The sequence below is a fragment of the Scomber japonicus genome, chromosome 11, assembly GCF_027409825.1.
Source record: "Scomber japonicus isolate fScoJap1 chromosome 11, fScoJap1.pri, whole genome shotgun sequence".
Taxonomy (NCBI): Eukaryota; Metazoa; Chordata; class Actinopteri; order Scombriformes; family Scombridae; genus Scomber; species Scomber japonicus.
In genome coordinates this window covers 20,006,579-20,022,874 of record NC_070588.1, presented here as the reverse complement: position 1 = coordinate 20,022,874, position 16,296 = coordinate 20,006,579, and the positions used below count along the sequence as shown (strand labels likewise).

At 39.1% G+C, this 16,296-nt stretch overlaps 1 protein-coding gene across 1 annotated transcript in view; it reads left to right on the top strand.

Moving 5' to 3' along the window:
- LOC128368266 (NALCN channel auxiliary factor 1) overlaps positions 1 to 10,283 on the top strand; it is a 77,248-nt gene extending 66,965 nt beyond the window's left edge. Inside the window, exons 2-3 of the mRNA XM_053329053.1 lie at positions 7,257 to 7,428; positions 9,982 to 10,283. Coding sequence (XP_053185028.1) covers positions 7,257 to 7,428; positions 9,982 to 10,283 — 474 coding nt within the window. The remainder of the gene's footprint in view (positions 1 to 7,256; positions 7,429 to 9,981) is intronic.
- Positions 10,284 to 16,296: the final 6,013 nt, after the last annotated feature.

The following is a 16,296-nucleotide window of genomic DNA, read 5'->3' as shown; positions in this document are numbered from 1 at the left end:
GCGCCATCCCCCCCTTCCAGGCCATTTTTCATCCTGCTGCTGCAGTACACACTGCAGAGGGAGACAAGGGGGGAAGAGGGGGGAGTAGGGGTGAGGTAGGGAGGGGGGTGCCATGGATAACGGTAGGAGAGTTATCAGTGCTGGGAAGAGAAAGGGATTTTGCTATGATACTGTGCAGTTATGGTGAACAGTTTCTCAGACTACTTACATTATTTAACAGGTTTGTGTGGCTGGGAATGCAGGAACAGGACCCCACAGAGGCAGACATAGTTGATAACTGAGCTGCAGGTACACACATGCATACAAGCATGGTCTGGTAGAGCTGACAGCAGGTTGCATGACTGCAGTGGGTGTTGATTCATCACTCGCACTCACAGTAGGCCCATCTTGCTGATAATTATCTTTGTCAAATTAATTATCAGTGTAAGTGTCAGCATGACAGTGCGGATGAATTACACCCAGATAACCTTGATTAATCAACAAAATGAGTTTTAGGGCAAATGTTTTGGATGTGCTCCTTGTAGAAAATGCCCTATCCCTCCTCCATCCATCTCCATTCCCATGTCCATAATTCTTCATTGTTGTACATCTCTGCTCTGCTGTCTCACTGTGTTCTCATATAGGAGTTTTTTTTCCTGCTCAATCTGAAAGCAAAGCTGTCTGCCCACAGTAGGTAAAACTGCAGCTGTGCTGTGGATGTAAACTATCCCGACTGCTCTTCTTTCATTTATTCATTTCTTCACTCTTTTCTGCTTGCCTGGACAGTCTGCTGTTCACTTAATAAGCCATGTGCTGTATGATGAGATATAGTTTGCAATCTGCACAGTTTAGCTGAGTCAGAAATTACTCTTCAGAGACCAATTTCTGTCCTCATGATCTGATTTTTTGGGGGCATGTCAGTGTTTACTGTACTGCAGCTTCTAAAATCAAACTATTAAATCAAGCAGCTGTATGCTGGCATATAAAACCAAAACAATGACACCACAAACTGCCCCAAAATGACAAAAATGTTAGTCACATAAGAGTATTGGGTAAAGCTTAAGCCCAATTAATAGTGAACTTAAATTAGTGAGGAAGGTCAGTGATGAATATAGTGTGTGTATATAAATGTTGTGTGTGCAACAGAAAAGAGAAGAGAAACAAGTGAGTTGAGTGGTGAATCAGGTGTAGACCATTTCCTAATGCCCTCCCCTACTGTGCCTGTTGACTCCGCACCAAGCAGACACACAGCAGGCAGACACTTCTTTTATTATGCAACATAATACAATCACCTTTTTCAAAAACCTGCATCATTTATTTGCCAACATTTCATGTTTATGAATGTGTGTGTGTGATAGGAGCTTGATGAGAACTTTATTAAGTGGTCCAGGAACGAACGACATCCTGACAGGTGGACCTGATCTGGGTCGTCTTGGAGACTCGCCTGACACACTCTCGGAGGCAGCAAACACCTCCTGCACAGAGGAACTTCATCCTCTTTCATTCATTCATTTTTCATGTATTGTCATTCAGTGCTTGTAATGCTTGTATTTTCTTTTTCTCTTTTATGCTGAGAATCACACACCACATTAAAAAATGGCCTGTCAAACGTCTCAGCATACAGTAACAGTCTGGTGAACTTTGTCCTGTCCGTTATCTGTGGCTCTTCTATTTTTACACCCATCTCTGCCTCTCACTCTGTTTGGATGTGTCTATTTCCCTTTTAATAACCTTACCCAATATATGTCCTTGGCGTGTTGTAATTAAATTAGCATGGCTCATGTGTGTCAGTCAATATACTGTGTCATGGTTTCAGCCTGTGAGCAGCCTCGTTCTTCCTTTTATTTTACTATTTCAATCCTCATTGGTGGCTCCTCTAACCATCTTAGGCTAAACCTGCCTGTTTATCTCATGTCTGCCTTGTTGTTTTAGATCGTTAGTTACATTTTCTGTGTATGACCTCTGTTGACACAGTTGGTATGCCTGCCAGGTGCTGGTGGCGCCCCGGGCTTCTCATTGTACACATATGCATTCATTTACCATACACACAAGGTAATGCACATACGTACGCCACAGCCAATTAAATGTTATCTGCCTAAGTTACCGCAATGATATTGAATTGATTATACATGCACTTTCCATGCAGAAGCCAGTGGTGAGTTTTTCTTTTGTGTTTGTGTCCACGCTTGATTACATTAATTGACTTACCGACGTGGTTAGCTGAGCACACTTGTTTGTTTGCAAGTGTGAGTGTGGATGTTGTGTTTGAGATTATAATGGTGTAACCTTTGCTATTCAACCCTTCAGCCCCCTCTTGTAGTGGAGCTCCCAGGGGGCATTACTGCTGCTGCTGCTGCTGCACAAGTATGGGAGTTTACATGCTGAGTCCTACTGAACAACGTCCTCTATTTGACCCCATACATCTCGAACGGCCTTAGTGTCACTGCCTGAATGGACAGCTCATTTCATCCCACAGTGTGGACTGTATGTAGAATGATAATGTCCGACAGATGGTGTAAAGGAAATTATATCTCTCTTTAGTGAATAGCTTACAATGCCAGGGGGCAATAATTAAAAGATTAGAAAATCAGTGGATCAGTTCAAAGATACATAAATCCAAACATTCTATAGTTTAACCATTTCTTTTTTTAACACAATTAGAGGGGATTTGGTGCATTTGCATTGTCTCTGCTTTGTGCAATGACTTTACAGCACTCACATCAACTTTTTGTACATGGAGACACAATCTGAATGCTAATCAGTTTAAACCAGTAATTATCAGAAAACCTGAGGCCATGATATCTAGAATTTACTCAGTTTTCATTGCCTTATGTTGTTTTTAAATTTTACTCTGTACCAGGCGAATACCAGGCGACTGTGCTGTACACTTGTCCTGGCCCATTATTTAAGCTGGGGATCATTTAAATAAGCAGAGCATAGATGAGAATGAAAAAAAAGTGGCTGAATGCAGTGGAGCATTGAATGGCTGAGTTAGTTGTACTGTACAGTAATTGACAAAGCAGCTCATGAGACCCTGTATGTGTTTATTTACCGCGTGTCGAAGAGGAATGAGTTGAAGGCTGCAGGGATCTGATGTGCCACTACCAGCTCCCTCAGCCTTTGTCAGCAGTTTAGCCACAAGTCCTGATAAAACATTAAAGACGAGGCACTGACAAGACAGGACCATCCGGGGCCACTTAAAACCAATACCACAGGGCAGGGTAAAGGCCTTCCATCAATTACAACCTTATTAGCCTTATCGTAATGAAATAATCAAATCCAGGAGACAGCTGAGTTTCAACTTTGCAGATCACCAACAGGCAAGCTAACCAGAGAGCAATAATGGAAGAGCGGGAATTGTAGAGCAGAAAAACAGATCAGCTACTTTTTATTAGAGAGGTGTGGCGTGTGGAGCAAGATGTATTTACATTTAAAGAAAATTGTGATTTTACTTTGACTATTTACTTTTTTTAGTCCTCTTGACCACAAGTACAGTATCAAACAAGTTACCCGACTGATTGTTGTTGTTATTATTATTGTTATTATTATTATTATTATTATTATTATTATTATTATCATTATTATATTATTATTATTATTGTTATTATCACCATCAGTATCTACTCTATATATTCGAAAGCCTGACCATATTTAGCATAAAGCATATTGCACAGTATTAATTCCATCAGTACAACTGCTGCCGTGTTACCATTTTTAATAGAAATCCTGTTTATTCCACTTGGTTGAACTCTTAATTGAGATATTTTTTCAATCAGTGTCAATTAACCTCAGCATCTCCTGCATAGATGTTTGACATTAAAAGCCTGCCAGCAAATCAATGGACATAATCCCTTCCTTTACTGGCATGCTTTTTATTGTAAACAATCTACAAGAAGTGTTGACTTTTATTGACAGTACTTTAACAGTGATTGAATAAACAGCATAGTAGATGTGATCATTTTGTGAGAATAGTATTTCTGTTAAAACAAGAGTGATAAACATGACTATTTTGATTATTGTGGAATGTCCTTGATCAATAAATAACTGGAGTAAAGATTTAGTGTTGTGAAAATCCAATATTATTTACTTCAGATAATACATTTTGTGGGTTTTTGTGTGCTTTTGTCTGAGAATGTAAAGAAAAAAACAAATATGTGCCTCATCTCATTGAGTGTGTGAGATGAGACAGTGACAAGAATTAAAAGAGAGATGTAAAAGGAAGTGAAAGGTGACAGAGAAAGGAGAACAAAAATGTGAGAGCCAGCTGGCTGACCTCTAGCTCACAGAGTTGGTGTTTGAAGAGAAGGCAGTATTTTACTCTGTCCCCACAGGAGTTAGGAGAACACACCAGATATATAAAGGAGAGAAAGAGTCCATCCTAGCACCATCTCCATCATGCCACTCCTCTCTCTATCTCGTTCGCTCGCTGTCTCTTTCTCCATCTCTGAGATATGACAGCGGGATGATAAATTAGGAGTCATGCGTCCGCAGCAGACTGATGGTTGAGGGAGCAGCTATCTTGCATGCAGCAGCAGCAGTGGGCTTCACTAACTGGGGCTGAGAGCAAGACGAAGGACACGACTGTGTGGCAAAGTGCCAAAAAGAACCATGTTTTTTTATACCACATCTGTTCAAACAGATGTTCTGTTAGCCTCTGAGGCCAGATTGCCCTTTTTTGTTGCAGTCTCAAGTGTCACCTGCCTCGAACTCACTGTACGATTACAAAGCAGTGACTTAAAATGTTGATATAAAGGAAGAAGATGGCAAAATAGTTTTCATCTGCACAAGCTCTTTTCTAGGCTTGAGTCAAAGCTAAGAGGTTGCTTTAAGCTGTGTCCAGAGATAATCACTTTAGTTGTAGTGTTATTGATAATTCAGCTTTTGACTCCTTGATTTATGTCTGAGCCTTGGCACAAATGATCAGACAGACCTTGACTTTAACATTGTTTTGAGATTCTGCTGAGCAGGAGAAACGTCAGAGATATACCAAAACAGACACTTCCTGAGGCTCATTGCCACAGACATCGTTAATATAATGTGATACATTGCTGAATGAGAGAAAACCCAGCGTTACGCCCGGTTTGTCTTTATCTCCCTATGCTGACAGCTACAGGAAGAACAGTTGTCCAAACACCAGGAACAGGAGGAGGTGAAATGTAAAATGTGTTGCACAAGCAAAATGTAAAAGAAGACCATGTACTCTCTAATATACTTCCCTCAAACACAGATACAAATCTGTGCACACACAGAGGCAATGATTTTGAAACATTAGCCAAATGTGTACATGAGAAGATGTGACACGGAGTGATGTGACCGCATTCACACAGTGATAGCAGATTAGAGAGAAGGGCAATGTATGGGTGCATATGTGTGTGTGGTGGTGTCTTATCTTCAACTGGAAATGTAATTATTAACACACAATTTATTGTATTTGTGTAGACTGTCTGTATATTTACATGATCTAAATCTACTATACAAAATACATGACAGATAATGCAGCCCAGCAGTTACAGTATGTTGTTTGACAGCAATATTTATATTATGAAATATAATATGACTTATTAAAGGGACCATTACTAACACAGGACATAAGGGCCTGAAATATGCATAAAGCGATAACACACTCTCTTCCTGTCTTTCTTGCAAACACACACACACACACACAAACACACACACACTATAGCAAAATGTAAGCATATCTACATGTAGGACTGATATGACCAATGTTATGGGGCCCTGTTTAGGCGTGATGATTAGCTCAGAGCAGGTGCTAGCTTGCCTTGCAGTCCTTGGGGTAAATACCAGCTAATTGCTGCAGGTGATAATACCACACAATGAGGCGACCACCTTATCGCACGAGAAAAGATAAAAAAGGTGCTAAGTAAATCATTTGTCCCCACTTGTGCACTGGTAGAGTTGAGAAAATGGGTGAGAAAAAAAACAAAACAAATTACCTCATATTTGAAAACATGAGCCTGTTTTCCTGCTGTGTTAACAGACAACAGACATGAAAACAACGCTGCAGCATAATAACTTAAATTGTTGTCTACCATATTAAAAGAGGTGTCGATCAGGTAAGTATTGTACATGTCATTCCTGTGTTTTGATGATGGCGCTGCACTTCTGTTTTAATTTAGATAGTTTGAATACTGTTATTGGTTTTAATCATTAGGATTTTTATTACAGTGTATCAAACCCTGCTACGCTTTTTTCACTTATTGCCATTAGATATATTTGCACACTGTAATCGCCCTCGCCCTTCGTATAGTACCTTTCATTGTATTGACTGAGTCATGCAGATATTCACAGAAAACAATGGATGCATGTACTGGAATTAATGTGTGGCAGGTTATATTAGGGGGAAAGTGAGCATGCCAAATATGAGTTCAGTATTACTGTGGAACATTGTTAACTGTCTTTCATCTTCTTTACAATATGATGAATCCTCTCAACCCTTCCCTTGCATTTCCTACAGAGTGGCTGTCCAAGGCATATAGTTGTGCTTTTTTAAATAGTTATCCTCATATTCACTAATTTTATTTTATTTTTCTTTAGTTGAATCTCCAGTGTATATTTCTGACTACATGAATTTGTCAAGTTAATTCAATTATCAAGATAGCTTTTGATTTCTTGTGACTGGTTATTATAGATGATATGATATTATAGTTTTTCTATCTGTTTACAAACATTACTGATTAGAAGTTATAATCTTTTGTTAGTGTTGTTGATGGTGGGAGTACTTAGATATCTATCTGTCTTACTCTATCTAGATTACTGTACTGTATGAATTATTTAAAACAAACTGCAGGTACTCTGATGCACTCAGGTTTACACAAACTGAAGTAGTAGTGAAAGACAAGTTGTGTATTCCACCACTGAAAACATAACAAAATGTAACATACACAGTGATACTTTCTTAATAAGAAGGTCTTGTGTAATATATTGTGTATTCCACCACTGAAAACACTGATATGTAATGTACACAGTGATGCTTTCTCAAGAGGAGATTGTGTAATATATTGACACACAAAGTGATGGCTGCCCAGCAACAGTCACATTCATTAAACAGTGGATATCTGGATCGCCAGGATATCTGATCAGAACCGGAGAATCAATAGCTGTAGAGGTCATGGATGATGCACGAACATGTGAGTGTGCGGATGTGTGGATGTATTAACCAATGCAATCTTCCCTAATTCATCAATATCTTCCCTCTGCACCCCCTCCATCTGTCTCTCTCTTACTCCCTTGCCCTCACCTCTCTGTCTCCCTCCTAGATGGTTTATAAGCCCTGGCTGTGTTCTCAGTACTTCCAGACCACCCAGATGCACTGCACTAAGCGAATCCCCTGTGGTCAGTACTGCCTGGAGGTGCAGCAGCGGTGCCCCTTCGTCCTTCCCGACAATGATGATCTCATTCACGGAGGCAGCCCCAGTTTTATATGCACAGGTACCAAAACCCATCTTACATGTTATCTCCTATGTGTGTTTTCTTTTACTCCTCTATTGAAGATTAAACTCAGCGCTACATTAGTACCCCTCCAGTAGGCACCGAGTAGTTGGGCTGAAGTACTTTGTTGACTATTTGAGGGATAAAAGAGCATTACTTCCCCAAATCCTGGGATTCAGTTCTACAAGTAGCAAGCTTTTCTGACCTCTATTGCTTCCACCCACCCAGTGTACTGTCGAGCTACTGGTCTGGGTAACTTATTGTACAGTACATTGCGTGAGCCTGTCAGGAGCTTTATATCTTGTTCAACCACCACACAGCGAACACTTGTGATTCTACAGTTACAGGATGTTCTGTCTAATCAGCAGACTAGCAGGGCGATACACCAGAACAACAATTGTTGCCAATTATTCACAGCAGAAGCAGCTGCACAATGGAGCACTGTGACAAAAGTCTGTATGCTGAACAGTGCATAGCTCTCTGTGGGCCAGGAGTAGTGGATGTGGTGCACACACACACACACACACACACACACACACACACACACACACCACTACCACCACACACCACACACACCTACAAATCTGAATTCTTAATAAATGATTGTTGAAATTGTTGGGACCAGATTTATATCACCACATACAGTAAATAGGAGATGAGTACCACACAGTGTGACTGTGAGGACAGAATTTTCCCTCCCTGAACATAATTCATATAGGCACACATAACTTACAGTAAATAACATGCTGATGTTGCCCTCTAGTGGTCATATGGAGCATTGACAGGTTTCAGTCATGTACAGTACAGTGTCAGGGTTGCATATTTGTGTCAGTTTTTGTATTGAGAATTTATACTGAATTATGTGTTAAAAAAGAATATTTTGGCACTCATTAAGATTACATAATAACACAATATTCTATGTTTTTGTTATTAATATATGTCAAGACCAAAGAAAAGACCCAAACACACAGTGTTAATCTGTCTCCAAGTAGTCATTTTTAAATATGACTCACTTTTGCATACTTATACATTAATCATGGATTAATGCGTATTTGGTGATTTAGTGAGTGTTTACATCAGCAGTGTACAGTATGTGGGTATGTTTTTAGGCAGTGTACAGTATGTGGGTATGTTTTTAGACAATTATGATGGTTTATGGCACAGAGGAATCAACTATGTCAGGCTTCAGCTTGTAACTAGTAGGAAACTTGTTTTTATGTTGGTCTCACTCTCAATATAAAGGTCTCACCATGTGACAATCCATCCTGTTCTTTGAAAGTAAGCTGACATGGGAAGCACTGAGCAAAAATTTGGGGCATAATCAAAGTAAGTGAGTCAGATGACAGCAGTTATTGTAGTTCCTTGGGTTGCTTCTGCATGTACAGTAAATGTATGTATGTATTTCACCAACAGCTATTAAAACATAGTTGCTGTCAATTGAGAGTTTGTCATAAACTTGCCATAATTACATGTTTCTTCTTTATGATGACTGTGGAGGGTGTGTTGGTCAGCTAGTTGTGATTCTAGTCCCTGTCTTGATGCAGTTGCTTTTGTTGTTTAGTACTTTTGGAAGTGCACAAAATACTGAATATTGTTGGACCTTTTTGGTGAAGACTCCCTATGTCAAAAGCATTACTGTGGTGTATCTGTACTCTATTGGTCTGGTTGAAAATGCAAGGTTTAATCACAGTAATTCAATTTGAGTGCTGAGCAGAATAGAAAAGAGATAATAGATGTTGAAGTGAAGGATGCAGCATAACAGTGTTCATACATTGTTCTCTTGACAAGATTTGTAGCATAAATACATTTTCTGCAAAGAAAGAATATACAAACAAATGCAAAAAAGCTGCAAGTTTCACTGAGCAAAATGAAACTGAGGTACAATAAGAACAAATTTTCCAAGGGATTCATAAAACTGTAACTATTAAAATATGTTAATAATAGTAATAGTAACTATTGGGTTGTTACTATTACAGGATGGATTGTCACATGGTGAGACCTATTACTGAGACCTATTACTACAATTGGTAGTAACTATTGGGTTGTTACTATTACTATTATTAACATATTTTAATCAGTAAAATGTAAGTAAGTAACAATAATAGCTTTTTGGGCCATTTGGGGTTAGCACAAAAGCTGAAAATATCATCATTCCCATATCATGACCTTCTAAAGTGGATATAGGAATGTGTTAGCAGATATGGAGCAACATTAATAATCATGAGTCATGTTTTATGGCCACCTGATATATCTAAGTGCCATATTTACTTTCCATTTAGCCATGTTTTGTCTCCACCAGCTCCCAATGAAAATATCTCTGCACTGTGGCAGTGACATGCTTCACTTTGTCATTTTGGAATTCATTCTTATAGAGATTACTTGATGTTATTGACTTTTAAATCTTTTATTGTCAAAGCACTGCTGGTGTAGGAAGATGAAAAGGCTGCAGTGCCCTTGTTGTGACAGGAGGGAACTTTACTGAATGCTGTGCACAATAAAGTGTGAGCTTAATAGTCACTGTGCATCTCTAACTGTTTATATCTCCACTCTCAGGGTTGCTGGAGGACTATCCATCAGGTGTGAACCCAGATGCAGAGTGCTGCGATGTACGGTGGGACTTAAAAGTGGACAACCGTTCCTTGGGGACCTTGAAAAGAACTCACCCGCCATGCCAGCACCGGACCTCCCTCAGCTCCTCGGCAGCCTGCAGACTGTGTAACAGCCGGCTCAAACTCTGCCTGCTGGTCCTCGTCCTCCTACACACTGTTGCCAGCCTCACTGCATCCCACAATGCAACAGGACTGGGCCTCCCCGCTATCACGCCTCTGGAGGAGAGCCCTGCCAACGAGGAGTGATAGAGCTGCCAGGAGGAGGTGAGGTTGTTGAGGTGGGGGATTCCCTCACCATGGCAACCGAAGTGGAAAAATACAGCCTCAGTTTGTGCAAACGGCTGGAGCTGTCTGCCTGTGGACATTCTGCAACACTTTCTGGCAAATGGAAAATGCAGGACGCTTTGAGACGAAAGACACACCAATCAATCAAAAACAAATAAATAAGTAAACAGACAGACATACTAAGGGACTCAACCAGTCCCTTAGGTAGGAAAAGGGGACAATGCCACAGCCTTTGTTGAGTGGGAAGGTCAGCTTCCTCATGGCTGAGTTTCTCTCACTACGCTTTTTTACACTGTGTTCCAATTATTGGTTTCTGTTGCACTGGCTGACTATGGAATAACACAATCATATTCTCTTTCTAATGCTCATCCTTTGTGTTTGTTTCTGGTCTCTCATACAGGAAGAAAATGTGTTCTCTGAATAAGACAGATAATGTGTAAAAACAATTAGCTGCAAGTTTGTGTGTGTGAGATGATTTGTGTATCTAGATTTTGTGTGTGTGTGTGTGTGTGTGTGTGTGTGTGTGTGTGTGTGTGTGTGTGTGTGTGTGTGTGTGTGTGTGTGTGTGCGTGTGTGTGTGTGTGTGTGTGTGTGTGTGTGCTTGTATGCGTGTCTTTACACACGTGTGTATTTATCTATGTATGTGTGAGAAAATGAATGTGTGTTGCTGATATGTACCCTAAAAGTCTACCTAATCGACTGGTGCAACAATGATGTTTTTATGGAAGCACCCCCAGATGTTATTCAGCACCGCCATGCTGGTTTGTTGGTCACATTCTAGTAAAAGCATCACTGGGTTTTGAATGTGGTTTTGGACTGATGCCCACATTAAGCTCTGTGTTAAACACAGGTTTTACAGGTTTCACTGACTTTGTTTTATGAGATAATATTCAACTAACTGTTTTATCAAGTATAGTGTTTATATTATTAGCATCAGTAAAAATCTAACACCTGGCTAAACTAAACTTAGACAACAAATCCAGTTTAGCCTTATTTTCACAGTTTTGACCATCATGACCACAGTAACAAATAATTACATTGTACACCAAGTTTAGTGTTCTGTTAAAATTCGGCTACATTGCTAAAATTAAGTCAGACTGGGCAATGAAACACAAGAAATAAGACAATCACACAGGTTTTAAATAAACCCCAAGATAACATGAAGCCTGTCACAATTGCACAAGCAATGAAGGGTTATTAGGAACATTTCAGGTGCGCTCACTTTCAGTTTTTACACCAAAGACAGTGGTTTAGATAATATGACCAGATTGATAGACTGTTAGCTTGTTTAAAACCTTTCTGATTGCCTAATCCCTTGTGTTTCTTGCCCCTTTGGACTTTGTTGTAGTGATGTCACCATGTTCCCAGATCTCATTACTTTACTACAGTGTTATTATAACCAATAGAACTGGCAGCCAAAACTACATTAATAATACCCAATTAGTAGTAAATTGAATTTACCAAACTAACACATTTTTAAAAAGTTTAAAATAAATTTGAAAAACTGCAAATATTGTGCAGAATGATTGTGGTTTAAATATTCTGAAGCATTAGATCTCATTAAGTTAAGCTGTTCTAAATGCAGATTCACAGAAATATGAGGCAGAAGCATGATGCCAAATAACCCAAAGAAAGCTTTTACTAAACATACTGCCTGGGGCTAAATTATTTTAGATGCTACTTAACTTGATAACATGTTACACCTGGAAAAACTATCAACCAGGGTAACATACACAGAACCTGTTCTCCCATGAAAACGACACAATTGGAAGTAATTTCAAAAAGGCAAAAGCAACAGACATGACAGACGCCATCTAGAGGCCATAATAATCAATCCAGTAATTTATCCAGGGAAGTGATGCAGTTATACAAGATAACTTCCTTATTAGCAGGAGGGGTGTTGGGCAGATCACTAGATAGTTAGTTAGATGGCAAAAAAAGATGGTAAAAATTGGATTTATCAGTAGGAGACTGATGTTTCCCCTTTTTAACTGCAAGTCAGGACATGTTTTTAAAAACTGTAACATGGTGTTTACTGTTGCTGTGATGACAAAGGTTGCCTAACAACATTTCAAATGATCATTTTAATCTAAACCATGATTTTTCTCTAACCCTAACCAAGTAGTTTTTGTGCCTAAACCTAACCAGACCTTAACCTCAGCATTGTCACACCATAAACATACATAGGATAATTTTATCTCACAGAACAAAACATGAATTTGTCTTAAACCTGTCTTAACCAAAGATATTATGGAAGGCATTTAACCAAAATCCCACTCAGATTCTGGTTGCTTTTCAGTCACATGGCTAAGAAAATTTAGCTGACATTGGGATTTTAACACTGGATTGATATACATGTATTTATCCCTGATGCTCCAGATATAAACGCTTACCTTTATATATATTTTTTTAGATTTTAAAGGTACTGTCCAGTCAAGATAATGCCTGCAACATGAAAATAACAGTGCTGTCTCCTCTGCCTCAAGAACCTTGATTATTTTCCTTGTCCCCTCGGTGGATTTATAATCTAATATGACAGCAGTTCGAATAGAAATAACTTTATTCTATTTTATCACCACTACCTGAAAACTTGATTTTCTGATTGCACCTGAACCAAAACTGAAATCTATATCAGTGGTGTAATTTTAATCTCAGGCCTCTTTATTCACAGGAAACAAGATGGCTGGATGTTACCTTTAAGGACCTTTTATTCTTTGTTAACTGCAATCCCCATGTGGTTATGATGAAGATAAAATGTCAACATGTCACTAGGAAAGCTAGCATGCTACCTGTAGTAGTGTGAAGGAAAATACACTGACCAACTAATAGATATATTATATTATAATCCCATTCCCTGGCCACACAGTAGAATGACATCGACATCTCACCAACACTGGGACTGTTCGTTTAAAACTGTTGGTTACCATTGAATCGAAAAGTGTAGTTGTTCTCATTAACTGCATGTGTCTTCAGCCCCACTCCCTGTAAGCACCACACCTGTTCCCAAATCAGCTCCTGAAGCATGCCCATTGTCTCGTACTTTTCTCCTCAAAGCATCAAACTAATGTCTCATTAAGTAAAGGGCTTATTAAGATATACAGTACAAACATTGTCATCAACACACTGAAACACATGTACATCAAAATTGTTAGCAGACAGAGGATAAAACATGGTTTATTACCTGTTTTCACTCATACACCTGCAGCACAGGGGCATCTCACTGGCTGTTACTGGGGGGCAGGAACCGAAACAAACCCAGAGAGAGGAGTGTGTCTTTGAAAGCATAACCCGATAATCGTTAAGTCAGCTGACATTTGCATTTATTTTTATAAATGTTGACCAGCGTGTGAACAGAAAGGAATGGTGTGACCTTAAGGGCTGACTTCTTCTTCAGTTTGTAGATTTTCCTTTGTCTCCTTGATGAACTTGGCTGGCAGATCAGGTATTCGAAGACAAACAGATGATGCTGAATGCACCCCCCCCCCGCCCCCCTTCCACTCTCAAGTATGCTGATCACTTAAACGAGATGTCCAATCAATATCTGATGTCAACCATTGTACAACACAGCTTATATGAGGATTTTAAAAAACATTATTATTCAGACCATGTCTATACGACAAGAATATTAGCCTATTTTGACACCTGATGTTTAGACCCTTCCCATCATTCCTTGCATAAAATACATAACTACTCATTGTCATTCAGCACAGCACTCCCATGCCCATCATGGATGACCACATTCAATGATAGAAAAAAAGCTGCTATTCTTTTGTCAACCAGTAGATGGTGATATTTTTATTCTTTTTATATTGCTACTGCTGCTGAAGACCTACCACACAAGGACTGACGGATACAAGTCACACAGCAATCAGGAAGGCAGAACTCTGTGGGTGAACGTGTGCTGCCATTTGTGATCATCACGCAGTACGTGCATATACATAGATGTGTGTTTGTGTGTGTGTGTGTGTCACTAATTGCTGTGTAGTCTCTGGAGAGCTCGTTAGCGTTGCCATGACCTTGGGCCTGTAGTCTGTGAACCATAGGGACACCCCCCTCCTCCTCCACATACGATAGAAGATGTCAGAGAAGGTCAGGGTAAATTAAGTGGATAATGACCTCAAACTGGTGCCAAAGTATACCTCGTATTGAGAAAATAAACCTGATTCAAAATCTGATATGACACAGTGCATTTCATGCTCAAACAACTGGGCTTCAGTAGTAATGTAGGATCTATCAGTGTCATAGAAATGTGCCATGTTAGCAATATTTGGATTGCAACTCACGAGCATCAGGCAAACCTTGCCATGAGCACATGTAAGGGATCTCTTGAAGACATACATGTGATTTCATCCTGCCTATCATGTCAGTGGTTGTGCTGGGATGTAACAAGTCATCACAAGTCAACCACTGGTCATGTGCTCATCCAACAAAACCTGCATTCCCAAGTCATGCAGAGGTTATGTCAGGTCTGATGTGTTGTCACTGTGGTTGCATAGGTGTGAATGCTCTGCATACATATGTGTTGGTCTTCACGCCCCTTCAGACAATATTGCACCAAGGATGTACATTTTTGTGTGCAAGGTTTCTTCCAAACAATAATAGAATTAGATTCGATCGATGTTAAGCTCTAATTTGATTTTCATTGGTAATGCAGGCATGCATGCAACAGTTACTCTGCTGTTTGTTTTTTTGTGTGTTTAGATTTTTTTACTGCATTATATTGAGAATAAATTGTCCTATAGATTCAATCTAGATCTCCGACAATGGTCTGTAGCAGATGTAGTGTTTGGTCTGTCACATTCCATTACACACCAACCTACAAAGACTAATTTTGTTTTTTGCCCCTGCGCATATAGAGTATGTATACCACTTGCCCCCAACCCCTATGCACCCACCACCAAATGGTATGTACACAAATATTGACCCCTTTCACTCCCTTTCAGCCTCTCTCTGTTTTCACAATAGTTCCGTTCTCTATCCTGTGGATCTATGCAGAAGCCCATTCCTTTTTTGGTTGTAAATACGTTCCCTAGTATGCTGAACAATGTATGTCTTTGCGTCCAGGTTTTCTTGTGTATTTTGAGTTAATGTCATGTTACTTTTTTCTTCTACTTCTTCTACTTCTTTTTTTTTATTTTTTATTTTGAGCGTCTGAAATCATTGATGTTAAAAGAGAATGTGGTAAGGTTTAACCAATAGACTTGTCCTCAGTTTCGCAACCTTATTGTAAAAGGTTGTGTTTCTGTGTGTGAAAGCGACAGATTTGATTTTAGAAATGAAAATGGTTCAAAGGCATATAGAAGTATCATTGCGATTATGATTATTATGATTACTATTATACTACCAGTATATTGTAATATTATAGATGCTTTAGTTCAAGTAACTTCTTTAATTTTTTTACAAACAACTTTGATGAAATGATTTATAAAACAGTCTCACAAGTCATGATCTTTTCAAAAAGTATGAAAACTACTGCTACAATGATTAAAATTGTGTTCTGATGAAAATAAATACAGACATATAATCTGTTCCTCTGTTGTGTTTCTGTATGATGTGACATTGTTCCATTTTTGTATGCAAAATCAGAATATAACAATAATGTCAACAAAGAACTGTTAAATACATCAGCATATGCAGCTCAGAGAAAAAATATCTTCTGGCAATTTCACTTATTTAATAATAAGAAACAAGAGACGTAGCATAAACTAATGGAAGGGCGAATGTGATTACATGGTTATAAAATGGGATTGTACTTGTGTGAAAATGAACTGAGTGAGCATCTAGACAGTAGCTAACATTAAACAATAACTGGAAAAGTTGCTGAACACCAGAAGGTCTTGACTGATGCGTCAGATCAAAAACTCTCTGACACACCGTTCATCATTTGTAAACACTATGTTAACAGAGCTTCATCTTCACCTGTCAGTCACTGGTTCCCATTTAAAATGATACTCTTGTTGAGGACATAAAATGT